General features: G+C 41.3%; 1 protein-coding gene across 1 annotated transcript; it reads right to left on the reverse strand.

Annotated features, from left to right (window-relative positions):
- Positions 1 to 917: 917 nt before the first annotated feature.
- On the reverse strand, positions 918 to 27775 carry CUNHXorf58 (chromosome unknown CXorf58 homolog). Its single transcript, XM_036270776.1, is given in 9 exon segments — positions 918 to 1094; positions 1905 to 2058; positions 5868 to 6097; positions 17098 to 17229; positions 25106 to 25217; positions 25640 to 25734; positions 27512 to 27627; positions 27630 to 27684; positions 27686 to 27775. Coding segments are annotated over 9 exon segments (1161 nt in total).
- Positions 27776 to 27819: the final 44 nt, after the last annotated feature.

Raw genomic sequence — 27819 nt, forward strand, 5'->3', positions numbered from 1 at the left:
ATCGAGTGGCTGCCACCCGCACGACCAACCAGGGCCGGGGACAAACTGCAACCGAGGTACGTGCCCTTAGCGGGAACCAAACCCGGGTCTCTCTGGACCGCAGGCCGACGCTCCAACCGCTGAGCCAAACCGGCCAGGGCTGAAAATAGTATTTTTAAAGGTAAATAAATAATGCACTTTGTTTAACTATCACAACCTCCTGTAAGGTTTGATATAATCCAATAGCCTGGATCACAAAAATATCAATACTTTGTACTGTATCAGGAATAAGAATTTATCCATTCAAAAGAAAACTGATAAATACTACTCAAAACAGTCATCATACTTGAAACATATCCAAAGTACAATACTGAAGCAGATGCATCATTCTGTCCCAATGGCTTACAGTGCTCAATAATGATTAGGTATGCTATGTCACGCCGACTGTAGAAACAAATTCATTATTAATTTTATTATAATTGAGAATAAATCAATCACAAGCTGTTCTATAAAAACCACATGCTACCAAAAAAAGGACACTGGAGGCTGACTCCACAGCAGCCTTTTACTCAGTGAAGTCTAATATTTATGCTAAGCATGGCTTGCTCAATATTTTCAAAAATGAAGGAAAATCAAAATTGAATAAAAGTTCTAGGGATTAATAATATACTCATTATGTCTCAAACAAAACTGTATATGGCTAGTTTGAGGGCGTCTAATTGGAATAATTTATTCAGATTCAGATGAAAATCCTATCCGTAAAAAATATTTGTACCCATGGCAATACAAAAAGGGCTTAAAAATCGGTCGCACATTTGGCTAAAAGAGTATACTGAGGCCTTGCTTATATTTTGTTTTTCTTTAGTACTCATATTCATCATTTGTAAACAGACAAGCAAATTATTAAATCACTTGGTTTTCTTTCAATTAGCTGTGTATTAAAATGGTGGAAAACGATGAATATACAATTCTTGACACCAGGAAAATGGTCCATTTTTGTATTTTTCCAATTTGTCATCTGGCTTGAGTTCTTTATATTTCACAATTTCAAAAGATGAGGAGGAGAAGACAACCGTTTTTTGTTGCCTTGTATCTGGTCTGTCTGTCTGAGGTTCCTAGGTAGAATTATAAATGAGAGCAGAAAGTGTTTTATATTTGGTTTTTACTACTTTGTTTTCATATTTGACTTTTTACACTTAGCCTCAACTCAAAAAATTTATAGCATATTTTTAAAAAGTTACAAAGCAATATATGAACACATGTTCATTATAAATATGCCCACGATGTAGGAGTATACTGAGGCAGAATTTACACAGTATAGCTTTTTTCAACTTTATTTTTATTGTTGATACTGTTACAGATGTCCCATCCCTCCACCCAACCCCTGTCCCCCCCCTTCCCTGTGGCCATCACCACACTGTTATCTGTGTCTATGGGTTATGCATATATGTTCTTTGGCTAATCCCTTCACCTTCTTTCATCTAGTCCCCTTACTTCCCTCCCCCCTGACAGCTGTCAGTCTGTTCCATGTATGCATGCTTCTGTTTCTATTTTGTTCATCAGTTTATTTTGTTTATTAGATTCACAGTATAGCTTTTAAGAAGATCAGATAGAAATGACTTTCACTCTGAGAAAATCACCATTAGTGATATGCTGACTCATCAGTGTCAGTATACAAAGGTGTTTTGTTTTTTTTTTTTGCCAGCTCATGCTGATGTGAAGCCAAAACAGCTGGTATTAATCAGGTTTAAGAATTTCAAAAATATGTGTTACCAAGAGAAATGTAGCTTTATACTATCCAAGGTATATAACAAAGGTTTTTCAGCCTTGAACTTGTAGATTAGGAACATTGTACTTATAGAAGTGGCATTACTTGTGGTTTGCATATTGTCTAAAACAATGAATTCAGTGCAAGTTAAACTTACAGTATCCACAGAAGTCTTTACTTCTTTCCCCATCTCATGAGTTTTTTTCATTTTCCCTTGCACTTGCTTTAATCGATGACCCAGATGTTTAATTTGACTTTGCTGTTGGGAGGGCCGATGTAAACGATGGCTACTTGATAGAGATGAAGAGTGCCTATGAAATATTTGTATTACAGAGAGAAAAAATGCGCAAAATAAAAGTTAAATATGCAGCAAGTTCCAAATTTTATTAAAGCATCCTCTAGCAAATATATCATAGATCTCAGTACTTGCAGCAATACTGCATATATATTTTTTAGGCCAAAGTTATAATTTCTGCTTGAATTACATAGCACATTTCTTTCTTTTTTTTTTTTTTTAATCCTCACCCGAGGATATTTTTCCATCTTTTGTACAGATAGAGTGGGAGGGAGAGAGAGGAAGAGAGAGAGAGAGAAACATCGACGTGAAAGGGACACATCGAGTGGCTGCCACCCGCACGACCAACCAGGGCCGGGGACAAACTGCAACCGAAGTACGTGCCCTTAGCGGAAACCGAACCCGGGTCTCTCCGGACCGCAGGCCGACGCTCTAACCGCTGAGCCAAACTGGCCAGGGCACATCTGTTTTTGTTTTTGTTTATATTTTGTTCAGATAGAGTGGGAGAGAGAGAGAGAGAGAGAGAAACATTGACGTGAAAGGGACACATGGAGTGGTTGCCACCCTCACAACCCAACCAGGGCCGGGGACAAACTGCAACCGAGGTACGTGCCCTTAGCGGGAACCGAACCCGGGTCTCTCTGGACCACAGGTCGACACACTAACCGCTGAGCCAAACCGGCCAGGGCATAGCACATTTCTTTATCTGCCATGATGACATTGATGATGATAATGGTAAAAATATAAAACGTGGTATTACTTTAAAATCAGTTTTCCTGGAAAATACCACGTAGTAGCCATTTCAATCTTATTTTTAACCATATACTAACACAGAAGGTATTACATTTCATTACAGCTGAAAAAAACAAACTTTTATTTATTTATTTATTTATTTATTTTCATCTTTTTTTCTTTATTGATTTTTATAGAGGAAAGGAGAGAGATAGAAACATTGATGAGAGAGAACATCGACTGGCCACCCCCCTGCATGCCCTCCACTGGGGATCAGGCCCACTACCTGGGCATGTGCCTTGACCAGGAATTGAACCAGCGACCTCTTGGTGCATGGGTCGACGCTCAACCACTGAGTCACACTGGCCGGGCCAAATTTTTTAAATCAGTGTTGGGCTCAGACATAGTCGGTACCATGCCCATAGTCCCCTTGGCCTTACCACTGCAGGGCACATAGGCCCAAGTTCCAACTGCTAGCATTGATCTCACTCAGTCTGAGAGCTTTCTTGTGAAAACAAGAACCCATGTGCAGGAAAACAGCCTGAGAATTAATACCCTTTTCCTAAAAAACCCTTAACCAATGACTAATGGGCATTGGCTTACAAATATCCCAACTCCTTTGCCTCTTGTGGGATAACTTGAGTTGCACGTTCTTTTGTTTGTTTGTTTGTTTTTCTTTATTAATTTTTAGAGAGAGAGAAAGGTAGAGGGAGAGAGAAATAAAAACAATGATGAGAGAAAACATCGATTGGCTGCCTCCTCCATACCCCTAACTGGGGATCAGGCCCACAACCTGGGCATGTGCCCTGACTGGGAATCGAACTGGTGACCTCTTGGTGCATGGGCCGACGCTCAACCACTGAGTCACAATTACCAGGCAAGTTGCATGTTCTGTATGGACTCAGACATTCCCAGGAGAGATTAAGCTCCAGTTACCCACAGTGGTAACTTGCTTACTAACACACATGGTTTTAGCTGCTTGCCCTTCCCTGTTTCGCTTTTCTACCCCTTCTTATCAGTGGTTCCTGGGATTACCTCCCAAATAAACTACTCATACTCAAATCCTTGTCTCATGGTTTGCTTCTGGGAGAGCCCAAACTAAGAATACATTCAAAGAGGGCTTTAAGAAAGTCCTTTCTGCCCTGACAAATGTTGCTCAGTGGTTAGAGTGTTGGCCCACACACCGAAGGGTCTTGGGTTTGATCCCCGGTCAAGGGCACGTACCTGGGTCACAAGTTTGATCCCTGGCTCCATTCAGTGTGTGCAGGAGGCAACCAATCAATGCCTCTATCACATCTATGTTTCAATATTTCCTTCCCTCCCTCCCTTCTACTCTAAAAAAATCAATGGAAGAAAACAGCCTCAGGTGAGGATTTAAAAAAAAGAAGTAAAGCCCTTTCCCCTCTTCAATTGATTTAGAATTTGGCTACTTGTTTGGCTCTTTAAAGCACTCATTCTTGGATAATCAGTAGCATGAGTCCAAACAGCAATGAGTCTAGGGTTATATATGCTGGCAGAGAAAATTACATCATTTATTTGACCTTGGTGGTAATAGGGTTAAGTTTTATATTCAGTGTTTATATGGATGAGTGAGAGAAAAATCTATTTCATGATGACAGACTGCACCCTACACCAGGCCATCTGTCTGGAGAATGTATAGCCTTGATCATAAAAATAAATGGGCTACCTGGTTGGTTTTGCTCAGTGGTTAGAGCGTTGGCCCATGGACTGAAGGGTTGTGGGTTCAATTCCCAGTCAAGGGCATGTACCTGGGTGGCAGGTAACCAATCAATGTGTCTCTCTCACATCAATGTTTCTCTCTCTCTCTCTCTCCCCCTCTCCCTTCTACTCTATCTAAAAATCAATGACAAAATATTCTCAGGTGAGGATTAACAAAAAATAAACAAAACAAAAAAATGGGCTAAATTGGGTCAATGCCACTCATCTCTACTCCTGAACAAAGGAAAAAAAAAACCAACCTAGCATGTTTGTGTGACAATGGGTCACTAATATCTTCTTCAGATACTAAAGGAGTATTTTTCATTTCAAATATGATTGTGTGAAGATGGACTACCAATAGGTCCTCTTCAATCTTATTATCTTTTTCTTAAGAAAGAAGGCTTAATTTGTAAATGAGATGGGCTAGATGGGACTTGGTAATGGAAAGAAGAAAGATATATAATTGGAGCAGGCATATTCTGTTCATGTTGTTTCAGAGCACAATACAGTCTATTTTGCTACAACATGCGTTTCTATAATGTCAATTGACTTACATGCTATTGGTAAAGAAGAAAATAATGTCACTGCAATTTATATGCAATTTATCCTTAGCAAAGGGAGCCAGAATAGCAAGAGCAGAATTATAACCTTCAGTAGAAAGGAAAAAGTCCTTAGCTCTGTGCAGCATGGGCAATGGGAGCCCTTCTGGCTGTATTTAGAAAAACAGCAACACCTGCACTTAGGGCTCTCTCCCCAGAGAGGCACCCCCCCCCACAATCCACCTTTACTGTTCTTCACCCCACTCCCCACCTTGGGTGGCTCTTGGTTCTTAGCAAGTTGCACTGCCTCCATGTCCACTTAAAAGGCAACCACACTGGCCCAAGGCTCCACTTCCATCTGCACTATCTTGGTGCCCACTACTTGTTCTAATTAGAGTTGCCAACATTCCTACCCCAGTGTACATTTTGTTGTTGTTGATCCTCACCCCAGGATATTTTTCCAACCGGGGTCAGGGATTGAACCTGCAACCCAGGTACGTGCCCTTGACCAGGAATCGAACCCAAGACCCTTTGGTTCGCAGGCAGGTGCTCTGCTGAGCTAAACTGGCTAGGACCCTAAGTGTACATTTTTAAATATTTGCTGTGGTGGCCTCCCGCCATCCTGAACTGCCTTTTTGGTGGTTCAAGTTATCTCCCCAGGTAGCAACTGTCCTTTTTGTGGGTACTGTTTACAAAGTTACATAAATTTTAAACAATCTGCCTCACCCGTTTTCCCCATATGCCCTGTTATTATCTTCTGTGAGCTATTAGGCAGAATGTGAACACTTTCAGAAATGTCCCTCGTATCGTAACCCCAGTGAGGGATCACTTTTACCTAACTTCAGAAACGATCCGCAGCTGGTTCTGACGCATCTGTTCTGACCGTGGTCTCTGTAATAGATACTTCATTTCTTTTTGTAGACGGTTTGAGATTACTCCAGACTGTGCATAATCCAATATGTCATACATTATCATTGTCCTGGGGATGTTTTTGAGGCTTAATCTTCTCCAACAGTTATTTCTTCCACCAGAAGATGCAGGGGACTTATCCAGAAGACTGGAATACTGCAGGGTGGGACAAAAGTAGGTTTACAGTTGTGAGTACATGAAACACAGAGTATCTTCTTGTATTATTATTTCTTAATTACTGTATTATTTTCCATACAAAAAACTGTAAACTTACTTTTACCCCACCCTGTATATGGAAAAAACAATTAAGAATGATTGGTTGTGGGTGCTCTAGAATTTTGTTGTTTTTTTATCCCCACCCGAGGACATTTTTGCGTTAATCTTCAGATAGAGCGGGAGGGAGAGAAGGGGGAAGAAAGAGAGAAACATCGATGTGAGAGAGACACATCAACTGGTTGTTACTCACATGACCCCAACTGGGGCCGGGGACAAACTGTAACCTAGGTACGTGCCCTTAGCGGGAACCGAACCCGGGACTCTGGTCTGCGGGCTGACGCTCTAATCGCTGAGCCAAACCGGCCAGGGCAGTGCTCTAGAATTTTTTTAGACACATTTCCCAAGGTTCCACTCAAATGTCACTTCATTCAAAAAGCATTCCTTGATCACATCTCTGAATTTTATTGGCACCTCTCTTCTATGACTCTTATTACTGACTACTTGATGTTTTAGCTATCTGTGTACATCTTAGCTCCCCTACTGCAAGGCAGAATCCCTGTCACACAGTATCGTGCACATAGCACCTCACTCACTAAATGTTTCTTTAATGCATAAACATTTTAATGGCACATATAACTCAGATAAATTAAACTCAGGATGAGCCTAAAAACTGGTCATAGCTATGTGACCTGCATACTTGGTAGTATTCCTTCATGACATGCTTGGGTTGAGATGACATTTGCATAAACCTTTTTAGAAATAATGAGTTCGTCTCTGGTGCTAAGTGGCAAATTTCACTATTGCCATTGAAATAATTACAGAAATCCCACTTTTCTTTTTAAAATATTTAAAACATAAAATTAGGAATTTTAAAACTGCAATTATACAATCAATTCAACCTTATAAATGTTCATTTAAGAGACAGGACTAGGGAAGGAGGATCTATGAAGCTAGGGAATGGAATACAGCTAGGCGGGGTAGACACACACACACACAAGTACACAAGCACACACTCTCACACATATACAGGCAGTTCTCCCTTTGTATTATTTAGGCATGCATGAATTTTAATTACCACTATTTAGTCAAATAAGCCCAGTCCTCCAACAACATGGTTCAAATTTCAGTTACTACAGTATAATTGACTAATTGCATAAAGTATAAACTCTGTTGCTAGCTCTTCAGTCCATAGATCACTACATAAATAACAGATGTGTATGGTGATTAGTGACTAATCATGTCACTTCTTTTAAAGTGTGTCAATAATTGGTCACTGCCAATCCGTTATTTAGTTCACACATAGACAGCGAAGTATGTGGTTGTGCTGCTTCTTTGTCTCCCAGTGACAATGAAACAATACTAATCAAATGAGGGAACAGGCCAGAAAAGAAACAAAAAGTGGCAATGCTGGAAGTGAAATTCAAATAGAATGTAAACGGAGTTTTAGAAGAAATAGGTGACCGTGGGGATGCTGCTGCTGCCATCATTCAAGAGACCACACATAGGCAGCTAGAGGAACTTGGTAAAGGTGAACTTATCAACATAAATGAGGAAAACGGCTGTAACAAAAAGGATGAAGCTGTCCCAGAGGAAGTGATGCTGGCAAAAAAGACGCTTCACAGTAAAGGAACTCTGAGATATATCACAACATTTAAAGTCCAAAGGATAAGCCCTGGCCGGGTAGCTTAGTTGGTTAGAGCGATGTCCCGATACACCAAGGTTGTGGGTTTAATCCCAGGTTAGGGCACATACAGGAAGCAACCAATAATGCATAAATAAGTTGAAGGACAAATCAATGTTTCTCTCTCTTTCTCTCTCCCTTCCCCCCTCTCTCTAAAGTCAATTAAAAAAATGTAAAGTCCAAAGGATAAAATGTTGGTGGGTGATCCAAACTTAAAAAGAAGTATGACAATTTGCCAAGGCACAGAGAAGATGCTCACTCTGTATTGTAAGTTGTATAAGAACACGGAGGCAAGCACTTTCAACAACTCTATGTAAACTGTTTTTTAAAAGCTCTATTAAGATTCACATATCTTGTCTGGCCGGTGTGGCTCAGGGGTTGAGTGTCGACCCATGCACCAAGAGGTCACCAGTTCGATTTCCACTCAGGGCACATGCCTGGGTTGTGGGCCAGATCCCCAGTGGGGGGCATGCATGAGGTGGCCAACCGATGTTCTCTCTCATCGATGTTTCTATCTCTCTCTCCTTCTTCCTTCCTCTCTCACTATAAACCAATAAAGGAAAAAAAAAATTCACATATCTCAATTCACCCATTTAGAGTGTATAATTCAATGGCTTTTAGTATATTTATAGTTGATAAGTTTAAGTTTTTCCACAAAGAAATAAAACCCTTCTCAATGTTTTATAGTGTACTAAATAAATCTTTTTTTTTTTTCATTTTCCTATATATGTATAACAGACAGTAGGAGAGTTTCTAATGTTTTGATGAGATTTTTTTAAAGGCATGGGACAATCACAGTTTCCCCCATTGATTATAAAGTTTGCTTTGCATTGTTTCAGCTTGCATTGTCCTTTTTATGGCCCTGCACTACTGTGTAAAGTGAGGACTTCCTGTATAGTTTATTTCCCTAAAGAGTAGTAAAATGGGTAAATATCTCAGCACTGTCAATGATCTGCTCTGCACTTATTAGCTATGTGACCTTGAGCAAGTTTATTTTAAAAAATTTTTTTTCTTTATTGATTTTAGAAAGAGGAAGGGAGAGAGAGAGAACATCGATTGCCCACCTCCTGTATGCCCCGCAATGGGGATGGGGCTCACAACCTGTGCATGCTCCCTGACCAGGAATCGAACCGGCCACCTCTTAGTGCATGGGTTGTTGCTCAACCACTGAGCCACACTGGCTGGGCAAGTTTTTAAAAATCTCATTAAACTCAATTTTTCTCATCTGTTAAAGGGTCATGTAATTTTTTGTTGCTGTTAATCCTCACCGAGGATATTTTTTCCATTGATTTTTAGAGAGAGTGGAAGGGAGGGAGGAAGGAGAGAGAGAGAGAGAGAGAACTGATGTGAGAAAGACACATCAATTGTTGCCTCCTACACACGCCCCGACCAGCGTTGGGGATCGAACCTGCAACCCAGTTATGTGCCTTTGACCGGGAATCAAACCTTTGACCCTTTGGTACATGGGCCGACACTCTAGTCACCGAGAAAACCAGCCAGGGCAAGGGTTCCAATTTATAGACCTGAAGATTAAAGGAGATAATATGCATATAAAGACCTAAAATCTGTGCTGTGTCCATAAAGGTCTCAATAAATATCAGCAATCATTATATCTCTCTCTTCCAATATATCAGCCTAGGAACTTCTTTCAATGACACCAATCCTTGGCATAGTCACAATCTGTAAGTATGAGACCTATGTCCTTAGCAAAGATAACTGGCACCCCCAAGCTCTACTTATTTCTCAGTCCAATGCCCTTAATCTTCTAGGTTAAGGCTTTAAAAGAAGGAAAATAGAACTGGGAGTCTCTCTAAGGTACTGTATTAATTTCATGTTTCACATTGAAGCAACTGAGTGAATAGTTAAGGCCATGTATTATCATTATGTGCTAGAATTTTGGGACCCCTTGTTCTTTAGAATGTGCGAAATGGGGTAATAAGAGTACCTATCTCTTAGGGTTGCTATGAGAATAAAAGGAGTTGGTATTACAGTCATGCTCAGCATAATGATGTTTTGGTCAATGACAGACCACATATATGATAAGATTATAATGGAGCTGAAAATTCCTTTCACCTAGTGACATCGTAGCCATTATAACATCATAGCACTCACGTGTTTGTGGTGATGCTGCTGTATACAAACCTACTGCACTGCCAATTGCCTAAAAGTATAGCACAGACAATTATAGTAGTAGGCTAGACCATCTAGACTTGTGTAAGTGCACTCTATGATGTTTGCACAATGCCAAAATCACCTAATGATGCATTTCTCAAATGTATCCCTGTCGTTAATGACTGTACATCAGCATTTGCTATTCTTATTATTAAGGTATCTAGTCTAAGTTTCCTGATTCAGCACTGCTGTCCTATCAGTTGTGTAACCCAGAAAGCGAGGAACCATGATGGACACCTTCCTTTAGCTTACTGCCCTGTCACCAAGGCACACTGCTTTTATTCTCTAATTGTCTCTTGCATCCCCGGCCTCAGATCTCTAAACCAAGATACCACTATCTCTCCTAAAAAACTGCAGGAACTTGCAAACTAGAAGGCTGTTGCTGTCCTCTATTCTATACTCCACACTGCAGCCACATGGAGCTCCTCACTCATCAGATTCTATCACCTCATTTCTTTTTTTTCTTAAATGTTTGTTTTATTTATTTATTAAAAATTTTTTTTCTTGCCCTGGACAGTTTTGCTCAGCGGTTAGAGCTGGGCCGCGGACCAGAGAGTCCCGGGTTTGGTTCCTACTAAGGCCATGTACCTCGGTTGAGGCTTGTCCCTGGCCCTGGTTGGGGTTGTGTGGGTGGCAACCAGTCGATGTGTCTCTCTCACATTGATGTTTCTCTCTCTCTTCCTCCCTCTCTCCCTTCCCCTCTATCTGTAAATAAAAATGCAAAAATTTCCTTGGGTGAGAATAAAAAAAATTTATTTTTCTTTATTGGTTTTAGAGAGAGAGGAAGGGAAAGGGAGAGATAGAAACATCAATGAGAAAGAACATCAATTGGCTGCCTCCTGCATGCCCCCAATGTGGATAGGGCTCAGAACCTGGGTATGTGCCCCAACCAGGAATCAAACTGGTGACCTCTTGGTGCATGGGTCCACACTCAACCACTGAGCCACACTGGCCGGGCTCACTTCATTTCTTCTTTTGTTTTTGTTTTATCCTCACCCGAGGACATTTTTCCATTTTTTTGTTCAGACAGAGTGGGAGGGAGAGAGAGGAAGAGAGAGAGAAACATCAACGTGAAAGAGACACATCAAGTGGCTGCCACACACACCACCCAACCAGGGCCGGGGACAAACTGCAACCGAGGTACGTGCCCTTAGCAGGAACCAAACCCGGGACTCTCTGGACTGCAGGCCGACCCTCTTAACTGCTGAGCCAAACTGACCAGGGCCATTTCTTAAAACACTGTACTAGCTTCTCATTGTGCACAGAATCAAGAAAAGAGAAACAAAACACCTCACTGTGGTTGAAAGCCCTGCATGATGATCTCTTAGCAGCCCGCCAGCCTGACTACATACTACCACACTTTCTGTGCTCGCTCTCCCCCAGTCCCGCAGACCCGCTTCCAGGTCCTGCATCTTCTCCTGCCACAGAGCCTTTGCCTTGGGTATGCCACCTGCTCAGCCCCAGACTGAGGCTGTGACACATTGTTGATTGCCTACCCATCAACCATGTCCCACTTCTCCTTTGCTCCTGAAGCCCTGATTTTATTTTTTTCTTCAGCTATGAAGCAGCAATATGCTCTGGGAAGGAGGGCCCCAACACATGAACCATGATTGTTCAAAGTCAATCTTGGGAAATGGTCCCATTTCCCTTATGGGTGATGGATTTACAGCAGGGGTAGGGAACATCTGGCCCACGGGCCAGATAAGGCCCCAGAAATCATTTGGTCTGGCCCTGCCAAGGCAACTATAGGCGGGACTAGAAATTCAATAAATCTAGGAGCTATTTTCACTGCAACATACATTTATATTAAGTGAATAATAATAATAATAATAATAATAATGTAGATTTTGAGGGACAAGCAAGGAACGTCTATTATGGGATAGATAGGACACATACGAGTACCTGACGGGACAGACACGTATGCTTCTCGTCAGCTGCCTGCGGCCTGTCTGCCTGTATTGCGGTGACTCAGGGGACAGTCAATGCCAGGCAGGCTGGGAATGCATACGTTGTGAAAAGTGTTAACACACTGTGGTGAAACTCCAGCGATCAGGTGATGATGAGAGTTGCGATGAGATGATTCCTTGTGACATTGATGACTTTGCTTCCGATGACTGATGATGATGTTGTCGACTTCTTTGTTGACACAGATGATAACTCCAATCCAACCTTTACCCACACTTCCATGATCAACAATTCTCGAAAAAACTGAATCTTAGATGAAGATTAAGGAAATTACAGTACACAGAAAAAACCTCAAGAGTTGATGATAGGAATATTGGATATGTTCCAAATCCAAGATGCAGGGTTAGAACAGCAAGCAAAGCAAAATAATTGTGTTGCTGGCTATACACGCACTGGATAGTTATTAAAATTTAAGTGGTGTGACATCCTATAAATGACAGCTACAACGAAAAGTTGATGCAGTGGTAGATCTTTCTAAGAGAAGTAGACAAATATATATATATATATGTATATTTAAAATCTCACCTGATGATATTTTTCCATTTATCTTCAGATAGAGTTGGGGTAGGAGAGAGAGAAACATTGATGTGAGAGAGACACATCAATCGGTTGCCTCCTGCACTACCCAGACCAGGGCCTGGACCCGAATCACAAGCGAGGTACATGCCCTTGACTGGAATCGAACCTGAGACTGCCTGGTCTGCAGGCCAATGCTCCAATCGCTGACCCAAACTGGCCAGGGCAAATGATAATTTTTTTTGCTGATGTCAAAGGCAAACTTGTGTGCCTAGTTTGTGGTGATGCGTTAGCAGTAATGAAAAAAGCCAATCAAGCATCATTACAGATCAAAACGTGCTAAACTCAATGAATTGGGAGGCCAAATGCATCTGGATAAAACCAATGTTCTTCAGTGGAGTTTGGAATCACAACAAACCGCTTTCACTAGGCCTCATTGTGACAGAGACAACCTTATTCAGACAAGTTATGTAGTGAGCGAGCTAATTGCAAAGAAGCTGAGGCCTCATGTAGAGGGAGAGTTTGTGAAGAGTGCATGGTGGCTGCTGCAGAAATGTTAGCATCAGACAAAGTAAAGTTGTTTGAGAGGGTTAGTTTGTCTTGGAGAACTGTCTCAGATCGGATCACTAACTTAGTACAAGATGTTGAAAAAATACTGAAGGATTCTGCAGGAGATTTCCAATTTTTCTCTCTGGCTTGTGACGAGACAGCAGACATAACAAATACTGCCCAACTGGCCGTTTTTGTTTGTGGGATAACTTCAGAGTTTGACACATGAGAGGTACTGCTGTCACTGGAAGCCATGCATGACACTACAAGAGGAGAGGACTTGTTTTATCAATAAAACAATCTTGAGCTAACATTTGAAAATTAAGTGGCCTTATTATAGATGGAGCTCCAGCCATGGTTGGAAATATGGTTCACTGCATTTGTCAAGAAAGAACTGAATCATCTCAGTCTTGATCTAAGTGATTTAATTATGTCCCACTGCATCATACACCAGGAAAGCCTCTGTGCACAGTCGTTGTGGCTCAACAATGTAATGTCAACAGTAGTGTCATGCATAAATTTTGTCAAAGCAGAGGGTTTAACAGCTACCAGTTGAAAGAGTTACTGAATGATCCTGACTCCAAGTATGGTGATCTTGTTTATCACTGTGAAGTGCGGTGACTGGGTCGCAGGAACATGGCTCACGAGGTTTTACGAACTGCAGGATGAAGTCAAGCAGTTCATAGAGGTGAAGGGAAACCTGTCAGGGAACTCAATGATAGCAAGTGGCTGTGTGAGTCAGCATTCATGGTGGACATTACCTCTCAGAGCTGAATGTCAAGCGGCAGGGCCCCAACCAGCTTCTCAGCTCCCTGCTTCAAACGTGAAATCATCTGAAGCTAAATTAAGGCTGTGGAAAGTGCAACCCAAAAGGAATAACACGGTGCATTTCCCCACTCTGGAAGGACAAAAGCCTTCCAGGACACTTGATTATGCTGGTGAATGTGGGAAACTAATTGAGGCATTTAATGAAAGACTCAAGGACGTGAAAAATAAACAAATGGAACTGCACATCTTTTCTACACTGTTCAATGTGGAACCAGCCGATGTGCCTGATAACCTACAACACGAAATCATTCAGCTGCAAAGCGATGATGAGCTGAAAGCTAGGTACAACCTCCCACTGCTTGAGTTCTATAAACATTACATAAGCAATGATGAATTTCCCACTCTGAGGAGACATGCATTGAAATGTGCATCTGTGTTCGGAACAACTTACTGTTGCGAACAGTTCTTTTCAAAATTTACTATCACAAAGAGTCACTGTGCTCCAGACTGACTGACACAAACCTGACACATTAGGGGGGAGTTAATGAAATGTTTGACCAAATAGAGCAGGCTAATTTTTAAGTTGATAATTCTGTATGGCCTGCGAATGATGTTATAAATATCCGAATGGCCCTGGCCGGTTTGGCTCAGCGGTTGGAGCGTCGGCCTGTGGTACAGAGAGACCCGGGTTCGGTTCCCGCTAAGGGCACGTACCTCGGTTGCAGTTTGTCCCCGGCCCTGGTGGGTCGTGCAGGTGGCAGCCACTCGATGTGTCCCTTCACATCGATGTTTCTCTCTCTCTCTCTTCCTCTCTCTCCCTCCCGCTCTATCTGAACAAAAAATGGAAAAATGTCCTCGAGTGAGGATAAAAAAAATAATAAAATAAATATCCGAATGGCCCTTGGCAGAAAAAAGGTTCCCTACCCGGTTTAGCGAAAGCATGTGATTCAGTTCTGACCAATGGGGCCTAAGGAGGAGTCTGTTGGGGTCTTCTGCAAAAGAGTTTTCTTCCTGAGATAAAGAGAAAAAGACTCAAGGAGTCCCCTTCTTCCTACCTTTGAATGTAGTTGAGAATGTGATAGCCATCTTGTCACCATGAGAAGGAAGCCAAGAGAATTGTAGAGAAGCTGACTGAGAACTCTAATGTCCTTCAGCTGCTACATTAGCTTAGTCCAGGACCAGGGAGTTCTTACATGGGACAAATAAGTGTCCTTTATTGTTTAAGCCTCTTATGGCTGGAAATATTCTGTTACTTGAAGCATCCAAGCAATAAAAGAATCCTTCCACCCTGGCCGGTTTGGCTCAGCAGTTAGAGCGTCGGCCTGCGGTCCAGAGAGACCGGGTTCAGTTCCCGCTAAGGGCAGTTTGTCTCCGACCCTGGTTGGTCATGCGGGTGGCAGCTACTCAATGTGTCCCTTTCACGTCGATGTCTCTCTCTCTCTCTCTTCCTCTCTCTCCCTCCCACTCTATCTGAACAAAAAGTGGAAAAATGTGTCCTCGGGTGAGGATAAAAATAAATAAATAAAAGAATCCTTCTGTACTAGGTCAAATCCCCATGCACCCTCTTAGCACCATGTATTTATTTTTTGTTAATCCTCACCCGAGGATATTTTTCTTTCTTTTTTTAAATTAATTTATTTTTGTTACAGATGTTTCTCCTTTTTCCCCCACTGATACCCTCTCCCCATCCCTCCCCTCCCTGTCTCCAGCTTTGTTGTCCATGTCCACTGTTCATGCACACATGCATATAAGTTCTGTGGTTTATCTCGAGGATATTTTTCCATTGATTTTTCAGACGCTCTAACTGCTGAGCCAAACGGGTCAGGTTATTTTTTAATAGAGTGGAAGGTAGGGAGGGAGGGAGAGAGAGGGATTGAAACCTTGATGTGAGAGAGACACATGGACCGGCTGCCTCCTGCAAGACCCCTACCAGGGCTGGGGATTGAACCTGCAACCTAGGCATGTGCCCCTGACTGGGAACCAAACCTGAGACCCTCTGGTCCATGGTTAGTGCTCCAACCACTGAACCAAACCAGCCAGGGTTGATTTTTTTTTTTTATCCTCACCAGAGGACATTTTTTGTAATTTGTTCAGATAGAGTGGGAGAGAGAGAGAGGAAGATAGAGAGAGAAACATTGATGTGAAAGGGACACGTCAAGTGGTTGCCACCTGCATGACCCAACCAGGGCCGGGGACAAACTGCAACCGAGGTACATGCCCTTAGTGGAAACCGAACCCGGCTCTCTCTGGACTGCAAGCCGATGCTCTAACTGCTGAGCCAAACCGGCCAGGGCCAGGATTGATTTTTTAAAATATGTTTGTTTTTTTTATCCTCACCCGAGGACATTTTTCCATTTTTTTTTGTTCAGGTAGAGTGGGAGGGAAAGAGAGGAACAGAGAGAGAGAGAGAAACATTGATTGGCTGCCTCCTGCAGCCCCCCCCCCCCCCCCCCCCGCCACTGAGGATGGAGCCCGCAACCCAGGCATGTGCCTTGACTGAGAACTGAACCAGGACCTCTCAGTCCATGGGGCGGTGCTCAATCCACTGAGCCACACTGGCCAAGCAAGGGCTGATTTTTTATTGATATGAAATATAAAATTTACCATTTAACCATTTTAAAGTATACAATTCAGTGGTTTTTGGTAAGTTCACACCATATATCACCACTATCTAATTCCAAAACACTTCCATCACACCAAAAAGAAACCCTACATTCCTTAGCTATCACTCCCCAGACACAAAAAGCCACACATTATATGATTCCATTAGTATGAAATATCCAGAATAGGCAAATTCAGAGAGACATAAGGCAGATCAGTGGTTGATAAGGGCTGTAGTGATGAAGGAACCAGGAGTGACTGCTTAATGAATATGAGGTTTCCTTTTAGGGTGACAAAAAGTTCTAGAAGTAGATGGTGGTGATGTTTGCACAAAACTGTGAATGTACTTAATGCCACTGAATTGTTCACTTTAAAATTGCAACATTTTATATTGTGTGTATTTTTAAAGAATACTTAATTTTTTTAGAGATAGGAAGGGAGAGGGAGAGAGAAACACTGATGTGACAGCATAAAATGGATTGGCTTCTTCCTGCATGCCCCCTACCAGGAATCAAACCAGCAACCTTTTGGTGCATGGGATGATGCCCAACCAACTAAGCCACACCAGGCAAGGAATGTATTGTGTGCATTTTACCACAATAAAAAATGTATGATTCTTGGAGGATAGAGTCAGAAGGCTTTTTGTTGGTGTTTGTTTGTTTTCAATATCTAAATCTAAATTCCTTACTTTCATGTAATCTTGCACAGTGACAATATCGATTTCATCAGTTATTTTGAACTTCTGGGAAAGACGTTCATCTTCCAAAATTTGTTCATAAAACTTCTTCCTACCCATTATTTTGCAAGCATCACTTAATGCCTATAAAGAGAATAGAAAACAGACTTTTAAAATAGTAGTATAATAGCAATAATTAAATAGCACACACTTTACATATTTTTCTGACAAATACATCAAATATTATTCCGTTCTTCTAGCAGCTTGCTATTCAATAAATTGACTGTATTTACAAAGAAAATATTATATAGGGATTTTAAAAACAACTTAAAATTAGTTTCTATACCCATATCTACATAGTTTTAAAATGCAGTAGAGGAGTACAATCCAAATGCGTCTACAATCCTTGGAGGACCAGTTCTAAATTTTTAAAAAAGTGCTCACCCAATGATATGTTTTTATTGATTTTAGAGAGAGAGGAAGGGGGAGAGAGAGAGAGAGAAACATTTATCGGATGGGGGATGGAACCCCAAAACTAGGTATGTGCCCTGACTGGGAATTGAACCTGCAACCATTTTGGTTTATGGGATGACACTCCAACCAACTGAGCCACCCAGTCAGGGAGAGGACCAGTTTTTAAAAGATGTCTTTTACCCCTTAAAAAACAAAACAAATCCTATATGGCCTTTCGTGTTTGTCCATGCAGAGAAAACCCATATTAAATAGGTTGGCCTAGGAACTGCAATAAAAGGTGTTACTGGGCCAACTCTCTGTGTTAGTTAATATATGGCCCCCACATGGAAACATGTATGTTTCGATTGCTCAGACCTCCCTCTCCTTCAGATTTCATTCTCAGGAACCAAAGATCGGCGAACAGAGGGTTTTTTACATTTGGTACTCAAGGAAAACACCTGAGAGGGCAAAGATAGAAAAATCTCAGAAAATACCGAGGCTCAAATCCTATCTGGCTCTATCCGTACCTAACACTTCCATGCACATGTCACGGTTGTTATCTAGAATATTGCTTTTTTTTTAAAATTTCAAAGCTTAGCACACAGATACATATGCAAAATAAAAGAAAATACAGGGTGGGACAAAAGTAGGTTTACAGTTGTGAGTATGTGAAACAGTTTATTCTTGCATTATTATTGTATTGTTTTCCATTTGAACAACTGTAAACCTACTTTTGTCTCCCTCTGTATTCAAATGGTTGTAGTTTTATTCCTAATGCACTAAATTAAAGGGACAGAAATAGTTTACTAAAAATGTGATGGAACCTTCCTTTAGGCAGATCATTTTGGTTTCCCATTTCATTAGTCTCTTTCTACACTATGCATCTAAACAAAAGGCAGTGTTGGCACGTATCTCCATTATGCTTTCTTGCAATTAATTTTCTGTGGCTTCTAATTAACCATTCCCACAGTGACTCTAAAGGTAAAAGCAAATAGTTATATATTGAACAGGTCTGAAAAACCACTTAACTTCTGCTTTGGGCATTTCTTTAGATATAATTATATTTTACTTTAGAACAAGTTACTTAAAATTTCTTAGTTGTTCCCTCCAACTCTACTCCACTCAGCCTCCACCACCAATCTCCCCAAGCTCAGTTTCTTTATTTGTATAGTGCCTCAGCTGTGTCGGGCCCATTCCAGTCTCAGCCAAAAAATCCCCGCGCCTGGCAGCACAGGCAGGCTTGCTGCCCACTTGTGAGAGGGGTTTGAAAAAAGTTTGCTCTCCAATGGCCAAGATGTTCTTTTTCATACATCTGCCATGTATGGCCGGATTCAGGAAAGTCCTTCTGGATAGGAAGGGATGGGAAAGAAGAGCCCAGCCCCAAAAGAAAGGGAAGGGGGAAAACTAGGCAAATTCCAGGATAGCCGCCAATCAGACTAGGATTCAAGAGGCAGGTTCCATTCTTAGTGGGTGACTCAAGGGTCAGAGGGGGGCATCTCTAAATTTGATACCTCCCCTGATACTCAGCATCAGTGTAGCCCAGAAGCCCCCACAGCCCTGTGGCTACTTGCTGGCCTAGATCCATACTTGGACTTATCAAGTTACTCTAACATGTCAAGTCTCTTCCCTGCCAGGCTGGAAATTCTCACCCACGAAGGTGTAATAACTAGTATCTCTGCATGGGAACAGTTCCTTGGTTTGAAACAGTTCAGTTATATATAGGCTCAGAATTAATAAAATCACCGTAACTGCCTAAAAAGGTGCACAGTACACGGAGGAGTGTTCAAGTCTCAGTTCTGGCCCTGACAAGCCTCTCCAAGTGTCAGCTTCCTCATAGGCAAATAGGGAACGGCATGTTGTATCGGGGGCCATATAAGAAAACGTATTTAGTGGGGTTCCTGACTCAGGAGTGGTTAAAAGCATGGGTTCTGGAGTCAGGCTCACTGGGTATTGATGTCAGTTCCTTCATTTTCTTTCTTTTTAAAAAAAATCCTGATGTTATTTTTCTATTTTTCTTCAGATAGAGTGGGAAGGAGAGTGAGAAACATCGACATGAGAGGGACACATCGACTGGTTGCCTCCCGCATGACCCCAACTAGTGCCAGGGACCAAATCTCAACCAAGGTAGGTGCCCTTTACTGGAATTGAACCTGCTACTCAGTGGTCTGCGGGCCAACACTCTACTGCTGAGCCAAACTGACCAGGGCGGTTCCTTCACTTTCTAGTTATGGGACCTTAGGCAAGTTACTTAGTCTCTTTAAAATGAAGCCCTGGCCAGTTTGGCTCAGCGGTTAGAGCGTCGGCCTGCGGTCCAGAGAGACCCGGGTTCAGTTCCCGCTAAGGGCACGTACTTCGGTTGCAGTTTGTCCCCGGCCCTGGTTGGTCGTGTGGGTGGCAGCCACTCGATGTGTCCCTTCACGTCGATGTTTCTCTCTCTCTCTCCCTTCCTCTCTCTCCCTCCCACTCTATCTGTACAAAAAATGGAAAAATGTCCTCGGGTGAGGATAAAAAAAATAAATAAATAAAATAAAATAAAATAAAATGAAGATAATAACAGAATCTGCACTCTAGAGTTTATGAGAATTTAATAATGCACATAAAATGCTTGATAGTGTTCAATAAGAGCAGCTATGATTAATATTAATGTTTTTCCTTTTTACATAAATGCACAATCCTCAAAAAGAACAGGATCTTCAACTGAAAATAACAGTTACTGCCCTGGCCGGTTTGTTCAGTGGTTAGAGCGTCATCCCACAGACCGAAAGATTGTGGGTTTGATTTCCGGTCAAGGGCATGCTCCTGGGTTTTGGGTTTGATCTCCAGACCTAGTCGGGGCCGTGTGGAAGGCAACCTATTGATGTGTCTCTCTCACATTGATGTATCGATGTTTCTTTCTCTCTCCCTCCCTCTCTTTCACTCTAGGAAAAATCAATGGAAAAACATCCTTGGGTGAGGATTAACAAAAAAGAAAAAATAAAGAAAGAAAATAATAGTTACTGATGTTAACATTTAAGAATTGTCAATTACCCAGAAGTATTCCAGGCCATGGTGGGGGGCGCCTTTAGGACAGTGCTCGTCAAACTATATTGTGCCCAGGATCATCTGGGCATCTCGTTATAAGGCAGATGCTGATTCAGTGGGTCTGTGGTGGATCCTGAGAATCTGCATTTTTAAAAATATGTTTTTATTGAGTTAAGAGGGAGAGGGAGAGAGACACATTGATCTGCTGTCTCCTGCACACCCCCTACTGGGGATCGAGCGTGCAACCTGGACATGTGCCCTAACTGGGAATTGAACCAGTGACCTTTTGGTGTATGGAACAATGCTCAACCAACTGAGCCACACCGGCCAGGGCAAGTCTGCATTTTTTGTTGTTGATAATTCTCACCTGAGGATATTCTTCCACTGATTTTTTAGATAGACTGGAAGGGAGGAAGGGAGGAGAAAAAAGAGGGGGGAGGGAGAAAAACATCCATTTGAGAGAGACACATCCACTGGTTGCTTCCTGCACAACCCTGACCAGAGCCAGGGATTGAACCTGCAACCCACGTATGTGCCTTTGACCGGGAATTGAACTTGTGACCCTTCACTCTGCAGGCTGATGCTCTAACTGCTGAGCCAAACTGGCCAGGGCACGAGTCTGCATTTTTTTTTTATCCTCACCTGAGGACATTTTTCCATATTTTGTTCAGATAGAGTGGGAGGGAGAGAGAGAAACATCAACGTGAAAGGGACACATTGAGTGGTTGCCACCCGCACGACCCAACCAGGGCCGGGGACAAACTGCAACCGAGGTACGTGCCCTTAGGGGAAACTGAACCCAGCTCTCTCTGGACTGCAGGCTGATGCTTTAACTGCTGAGCCAAACTGGCCAGGGCATGAGTCTGCATTTTTAATATGTTCCAGGGGATACCAATGTTGTGGGTCTGCAGACCACAGTTTGAGTAGCAAGGTTTTAGAATATTCTAAATATAGTTGGTGGACTAACTACAGTGACAACCTTCTGTAAACAAGCATTGCTCTGAAAATAGATCATCGAAGTAGGTAACTGAAACAAGATCTCTTTTTTTTGTACACATGGCTAACCAATTGTTCTAGTACCATTTGAACTGTCTTGGCATGTTTGATGAAAATCAACTGATCATCTATGTGTGTGTCTATTTTTGAATTCTCTATTCTATCTCATTGATCTACGTGTCTATCTTTATGTTATCACTACACTGCTGGGATTACTGTGTCTTTTTAGGTCTTGAAATCAGGTAGGTGTAAATTTTCTAACTTTGCTCTTTTTCTCCAGGCTACTCTACATCCTTTCACTTGTTTTTGCTCTGTGTGTGTGTGTGTGTGTGTGTGTGTGTGTGTGTAAATACATGAAAGATGCCACTGGAAAATGATAAGGAAATGAAATTAGAAATGGCAATAAAAACAAGAAAAAAGCCGGAACGACAAGAACAATCTGTGAAACACCCCTCCTTCATAAGTGAACTTAGATTAAACATCTGAATGGACTAACACTGATTTATTTCTTTCATATTAAGAAATAAGTAAACTTAAGAAAGTTGGATTAGTTTCCTAAAGACACAATTTCTACATTCAAAGAACAAAGGAGTTGAGTAAACTTACAGTGAGAAAAATTCCACGTCTATCAACCATTAATCCAAGTGTTACCAGAGTTTGTTTTGAAGCTGAATTAAAGGGTAAAAGGAACCCTAACCTGTTCTCTCCAAACTGGGTACGTCCTAATCATTTTAAAACCCTTATAATGTTTAGTGAAAAACTCAAGCTGAGTGATACGATTGCATTTTTATAAAAAGAACAAAAATTTAAAAATATATTTGCATGTGTATTTTCATGGGGGAAAAAATGAAGGCTACACAGCAAACTGTTAACAGTAAGTACCCAGGCGAGTGAAAGTTGCAGCACAGAGAAGAAAGGCATAGAGGCATATTTTCCTTTTTTAAAAAAAAATCTCTGGGCTATTTCCTTGTGTAAAACAGTTACTTTGCAATTTAAGTAAAAATTTAAGTTATTATACAGCATTTTTATGAGTTTTAATATACACACAGTGCTTTCCAGTCACGGCGTCCAAGGTTCTTATTTGCTCCAGCCTGGGGACAGTAGGGCCTCCAGGAGCTGACCCAGGAGAATTTCAGTTCCTGGAAAGGCCCCATTATGTAACCTCAGAAAAGCAGCAATTGATGATATTTTATAGGGCCAACTCTAAGCTTACTCTGTAGATAAACGTGGCATGAATGTAAAATAAACATCTACTTTCGCATTTGAAGTCATCCTATATAAATGAACAAATATTAATGTTTCTGAAACACCATATGCCATATGAAAACACATAATCCATTTGATACATTTCTGAAATTGAGTTAAATTTTCTCTGTCATTGCCTGAGAACGGAGAAAAGCAGTCTCTTTTCCTTTTCTAATATTCTTCGGAGAATAAACACTACTCATGCTGGAGGTGATCAGAAACTTCAGGCTGTGTGGTCTTCTATCCTGAAATCATGCCATTACCGATTATTTCAGAGGGGCCACACTTCTCATGTAAAATATTTCCAGAAGGCTACAGGAAAATATCCTTTGATTTATGGTTTATAAGAGGCTAAATATGAGGATGTACACATTTTTAAAAACTCAATTACAGTCATATGTAAGGGCCAAAGGAGTAAAACCTGTGGTATAGATCCTTGATATTAAAGGGTGGCCCATCGATGCCCTGGCTGGTATGGGTCAGTGGTCAGAGCACTGGCCTGTGCACCAAAGGGTCATGGGTTCGATTCCCAGTCAAGGGCACCTACCTGGGTTGCAGGTTTGATCCCTGGCATATGTGTGACGCAAGCAATCGATGTGTGTCTCTCACATTGATGTTTCTCTCTCTCTCTCTTCCTCTCCCTCCCTCCCTTCCACTCTCTCTAAGAATCAGTGAAAAATATATCTTCAGGTGAGGATTATCAAAGAAATAAAAAAAAATAAAAGTATGGCCCATGGACCAGCAACAGTGGCAGCACCTGGGAGCTGCTTAGATTTGGGCACCATCCCTGATCCACTGAATCAGAAACTGCATTTTTAACAAGATCCTCAGGTGATTCCTATGCTGTAGACACAATTTTGGTGAATATTCATGAACTTACAAGTTTTAAAAAGGATAAATATTTCAAAAGCTCATTTCCAATAGTCCAGCACAGTTTTTCTAAATATGCTACCAGAATTGAAGAAACAATGATAAAATGTCATTAAGACAAAATTGCATCAAATGTTGTGCATAATTTTAAAGTTCTGACCCACAGGCCACTTAAGCCCATTACAGGGGTTGGCAAAAGTAGGTTTACAGTTGTCAATACACGAAACAGAGTTTATTCTTGTATTATTATTTATTCATTATTGTATTGTTATTATTATTAACCTACTTTTGCCCACCCCTGTATTAACAAACCAAAAATTTATTTATTTATTTATTTATTTTTTATCCTCACCCGAGGATATTTTTCCATTTTTTGTACAGATAGAGTGGGAGGGAGAGAGAGGAAGGGAGAGCGAGAGAGAAACATCGACATGAAGGGACACATCGAGTGGCTGCCACCCACACGACCAACCAGGGCCGGGGACAAACTGCAACCGAAGTACGTGCCCTTAGCGGGAACCGAACCCGGGTCTCTCCGGACCGCAGGCCGACGCTTTAACCACTGAGCCAAACTGGCCAGGGCCGCCCACTGAGCCAAACTGGCCAGGGCCGCCCACTGAGCCAAACTGGCCAGGGCCGCCCACTGAGCCAAACTGGCCAGGGCCGCCCTGGCCAGTTTGGCTCAGCGGTTAGAGCGTCGGCCTGCGGTCCGGAGAGACCCGGGTTCGGTTCCCGCTAAGGGCACGTACTTCGGTTGCAGTTTGTCCCCGGCCCTGGTTGGTCGTGCGGGTGGCAGCCACTCGATGTGTCCCTTTCACATCGATGTTTCTCTCTCTCTCCCTTCCCCTCTCTCCCTCCCACTCTATCTGTACAAAAAATGGAAAAATATCCTCGGGTGAGGATTAAAAACAAAACAAACAAACAAACTGGCCAGGGCCAAACCAAAAATTTAATACAAAGAATATTGGTGGGTATTTTTTTTTTTATCCTCACCTGAGAACATTTTTCCATTTTTTTGTTCAGATAGAGTGGGAGGGAGAGAGAGGAAGAGAGAGAGAGAAGCATTGATGTGAAAGGTACACATCGAGTGGCCAAGGCCAAGGACAAACTGCAACCGAGGTACGTGCCCTTAGCAGGAACCGAACCCGGGTCTCTCTGGACCAACGCTCTAACTGCTGAGCCAAACTGGCCAGGGCATTGGTGGGTATTTTCTAGGGCCTTATATAAGTAATTATTCCAAATATATTTTTTAGCTAATAGACAAAGACACTTTGAAACATATACTTTAAAAATTACTAACTGCCTGCTGGGATGTTTAATGGTGAAATAACTTAGTCTGTATACTTAAATACAATTCAGATACTACATATATATGTTATGCTGTTAAGATGTAAAAGAAGCTAAATAACATAGAATGTACATTGTGAAACATCACCTTACTTGATGACTGTATCATATTTTTTCCACTGAAATACTTGTAGCCGTGGCCTCCAGTATGAAGAAAAATTTTAAACATAATAAGAGGTGGAAATGTTTCACCATTAAATCTGAAATAAAGATAAAAAATTTATCATTTGGCATCAGGTTTGGGGTTCAGTTACTTGTCCCCCTCGTGCTTAAGACAGTTCACATAGTTTCTTGCATGCAGGGTAAAGGCTATGCCAGAGCACAGAACCAACTGTAATGAAATGGATTACAGAAGATGAAAGAGCCACACTTAGGTGTGTGTGCTCCCAACAATTTTCATATGTATGTCAGACTGGACACATCATGGGACACGAGAGTCACTCTCAAGGCAACTTTTGGTCCAAGAGTCATGCCTCAGTTTCTTCACATAAGAAATGTAAATAAGAACACATTTACTTTGTAATTATGAACTGAGAAGTTATGAGGACTTAAGATAAAAATTTCTAAGGTTTCTGCATATTAACTAAGTACACTTTGACATAAATCAACATAGAAACATTACCTGAATCTAACTTTACACTTCATGCTAGGATCTTTAACAAGCTCAGCCTCTAAGGGGCTCACATTCTTCAGTATTTCATGTGTCACACAATATTCCTGAAATAGATGATGGTGCTATAAATGGACGGTGGTACCCTGCCCAGATGCAATTCACTGCAAATAACAGAGGCGGCATGATAAAGTGAACAGTACACCAGACTTGGAGTTCTGAAGGCCTGGGTTCCAGTCTTGGCTTCTCCACTTATCATCTATGTAGCCTGGAGTCAGTTACTTCATCCTTTTGGCCTCTAAGTTTGGGTATGTGTCCCTCCTCGAGGTCCCAGGCACTGTTCTTTCCCTATGACAATACTTCTCACACTATATTGTAATTAACTATAAACTCCCTTTTATCTCCTGCCAAATGTAAGCTTAATGAAGGTGGGGGCAGCGTCCTTCTTCTTTACCACTGTATCCCCAGCATCTAATACAGTGCCTGGAACACAGCAGGTGCTTAATAAATATTTTATATTGAATGAACCCCTATAAAATGAGGATAATAGTACTGTTACTAGCTTTTAAGCACTTTTAATGTACTACATACTATGTTAGGTGCCTTACACACATAACTTCACCTAATCCTTATAACTTAGCAATGTGATTTGATTATCATTCCCATTTTACAAATGAGCAGGCTAAGGCTCTGGGAGTGTCTATAACTTATCCAAAGGCATACAGGCAGTAAGTGGGGAAGCCAGGATTCAAACTTCAATCTGTTTGACTTTAAAGCCCCACTTTCCCCCAATATGACCCTGCCCAACATTTATGTCTATGACAATCACATCAAAATGGAAGCCAAAGGGATTTTAAAATGACAAAGCATTATTAATGTAAGCTCATAACTTGAAGCATTAGGATAACAGATGAAAAAAAAAAAAAGAATTAATTTCCTTCTTTCTGTTACTGAAAGACTCTAAAGTGATAACAAAACCAGTATCATGATGCTTAAATACAAGTTCCGTATGTGAAGACGATGGACAAAGAACCTGCAATGTCACAAGTTTACCTGGGTGGGTTTTCTCGGAGGTATTCTGCTTTCACTCACATCACAAATGGGTCTGTGGGTCAGATGATGAAGAAGTGTACACATTTCTCAGACTTTATTTTTTTGCTCAGATTTTTTTCCAAGGGGTTAAAATTCCCTTAATGTGACTATTACTAATTATAGACTATTGTAATCATGGGTGATTTTATTAGGAGAATACTTGGTACTATATGAAGGAAGTCTTAATACTCTGCCAGGGTTGCCAGAGTTATTTTATTGGGGGAGTGGGAGATATGCATTTTTTCCTATTCAAATAGACGGCATTATTCATACTGTTACGCACTTGCCTTTTTCACTTACACAACACTTTAGCTATCTTTCTACCGCAGAATATATGCAACGAGGTTTAACACTATGAAAACATGAACACTTATTTAATCAGCATCATATTGGTGAACATTATATGGTTTACTTTCTTTGCTGTTACAAACTATACAGCAGTGAAATGGTACATATATTGTAGATGTATTGCTGGGTGGAAGGTAAGGGCACTTTTAATTCAGAGATTTTTATTGTTGGATGATCACTATCTCACATCTTCAAATAAGAAACTGAATTAAAAAAATATATCATGTGTGTTTCATAAAAAGAAATAACAGTCACCTATGTTAAACATACATTCAGAAATATTCATTTAGGGCTAATCAAAGAAGCAATCCCAGAACCCCATGCAATAATATTATGTTTAAATAGAAGAGAAAAAAAGGTTACATATTTTACCTCTACTTAACAGATAGTTTAGCTTGATAAGTAATTAAATCTGTCAGAGAAAACAAAAAGCCAAATACATACCGCTGCACAAATTGTGTGCTTTAGGAGTTGAAATATTGTCTTGTCCATATGAGATAGCCAAGCTCTTTGTATCATTAGAGCTGAAGTATCTCTAGGAGTTCTGAGAGAAAAGAATAGGTTAAGATTTGTGAAGTTGTTTTCATTTTCCTAAAATCTTGGGGAACTCTGAATTTACTTATGCTTCCTCTTCCTGCACTTCTCCATCCCCCACCCTAAGACTGACCTAATGAGGAACAGTTGAATGTGGTAATTGGAACTGGTCATTGGCAGAATCTAGTTAGAATAAGGATATGGAATACTTGAGAATA

This window comes from Molossus molossus, unplaced genomic scaffold (assembly GCF_014108415.1).
Source record: "Molossus molossus isolate mMolMol1 unplaced genomic scaffold, mMolMol1.p scaffold_m16_p_2, whole genome shotgun sequence".
NCBI classification, from domain to species: Eukaryota; Metazoa; Chordata; class Mammalia; order Chiroptera; family Molossidae; genus Molossus; species Molossus molossus.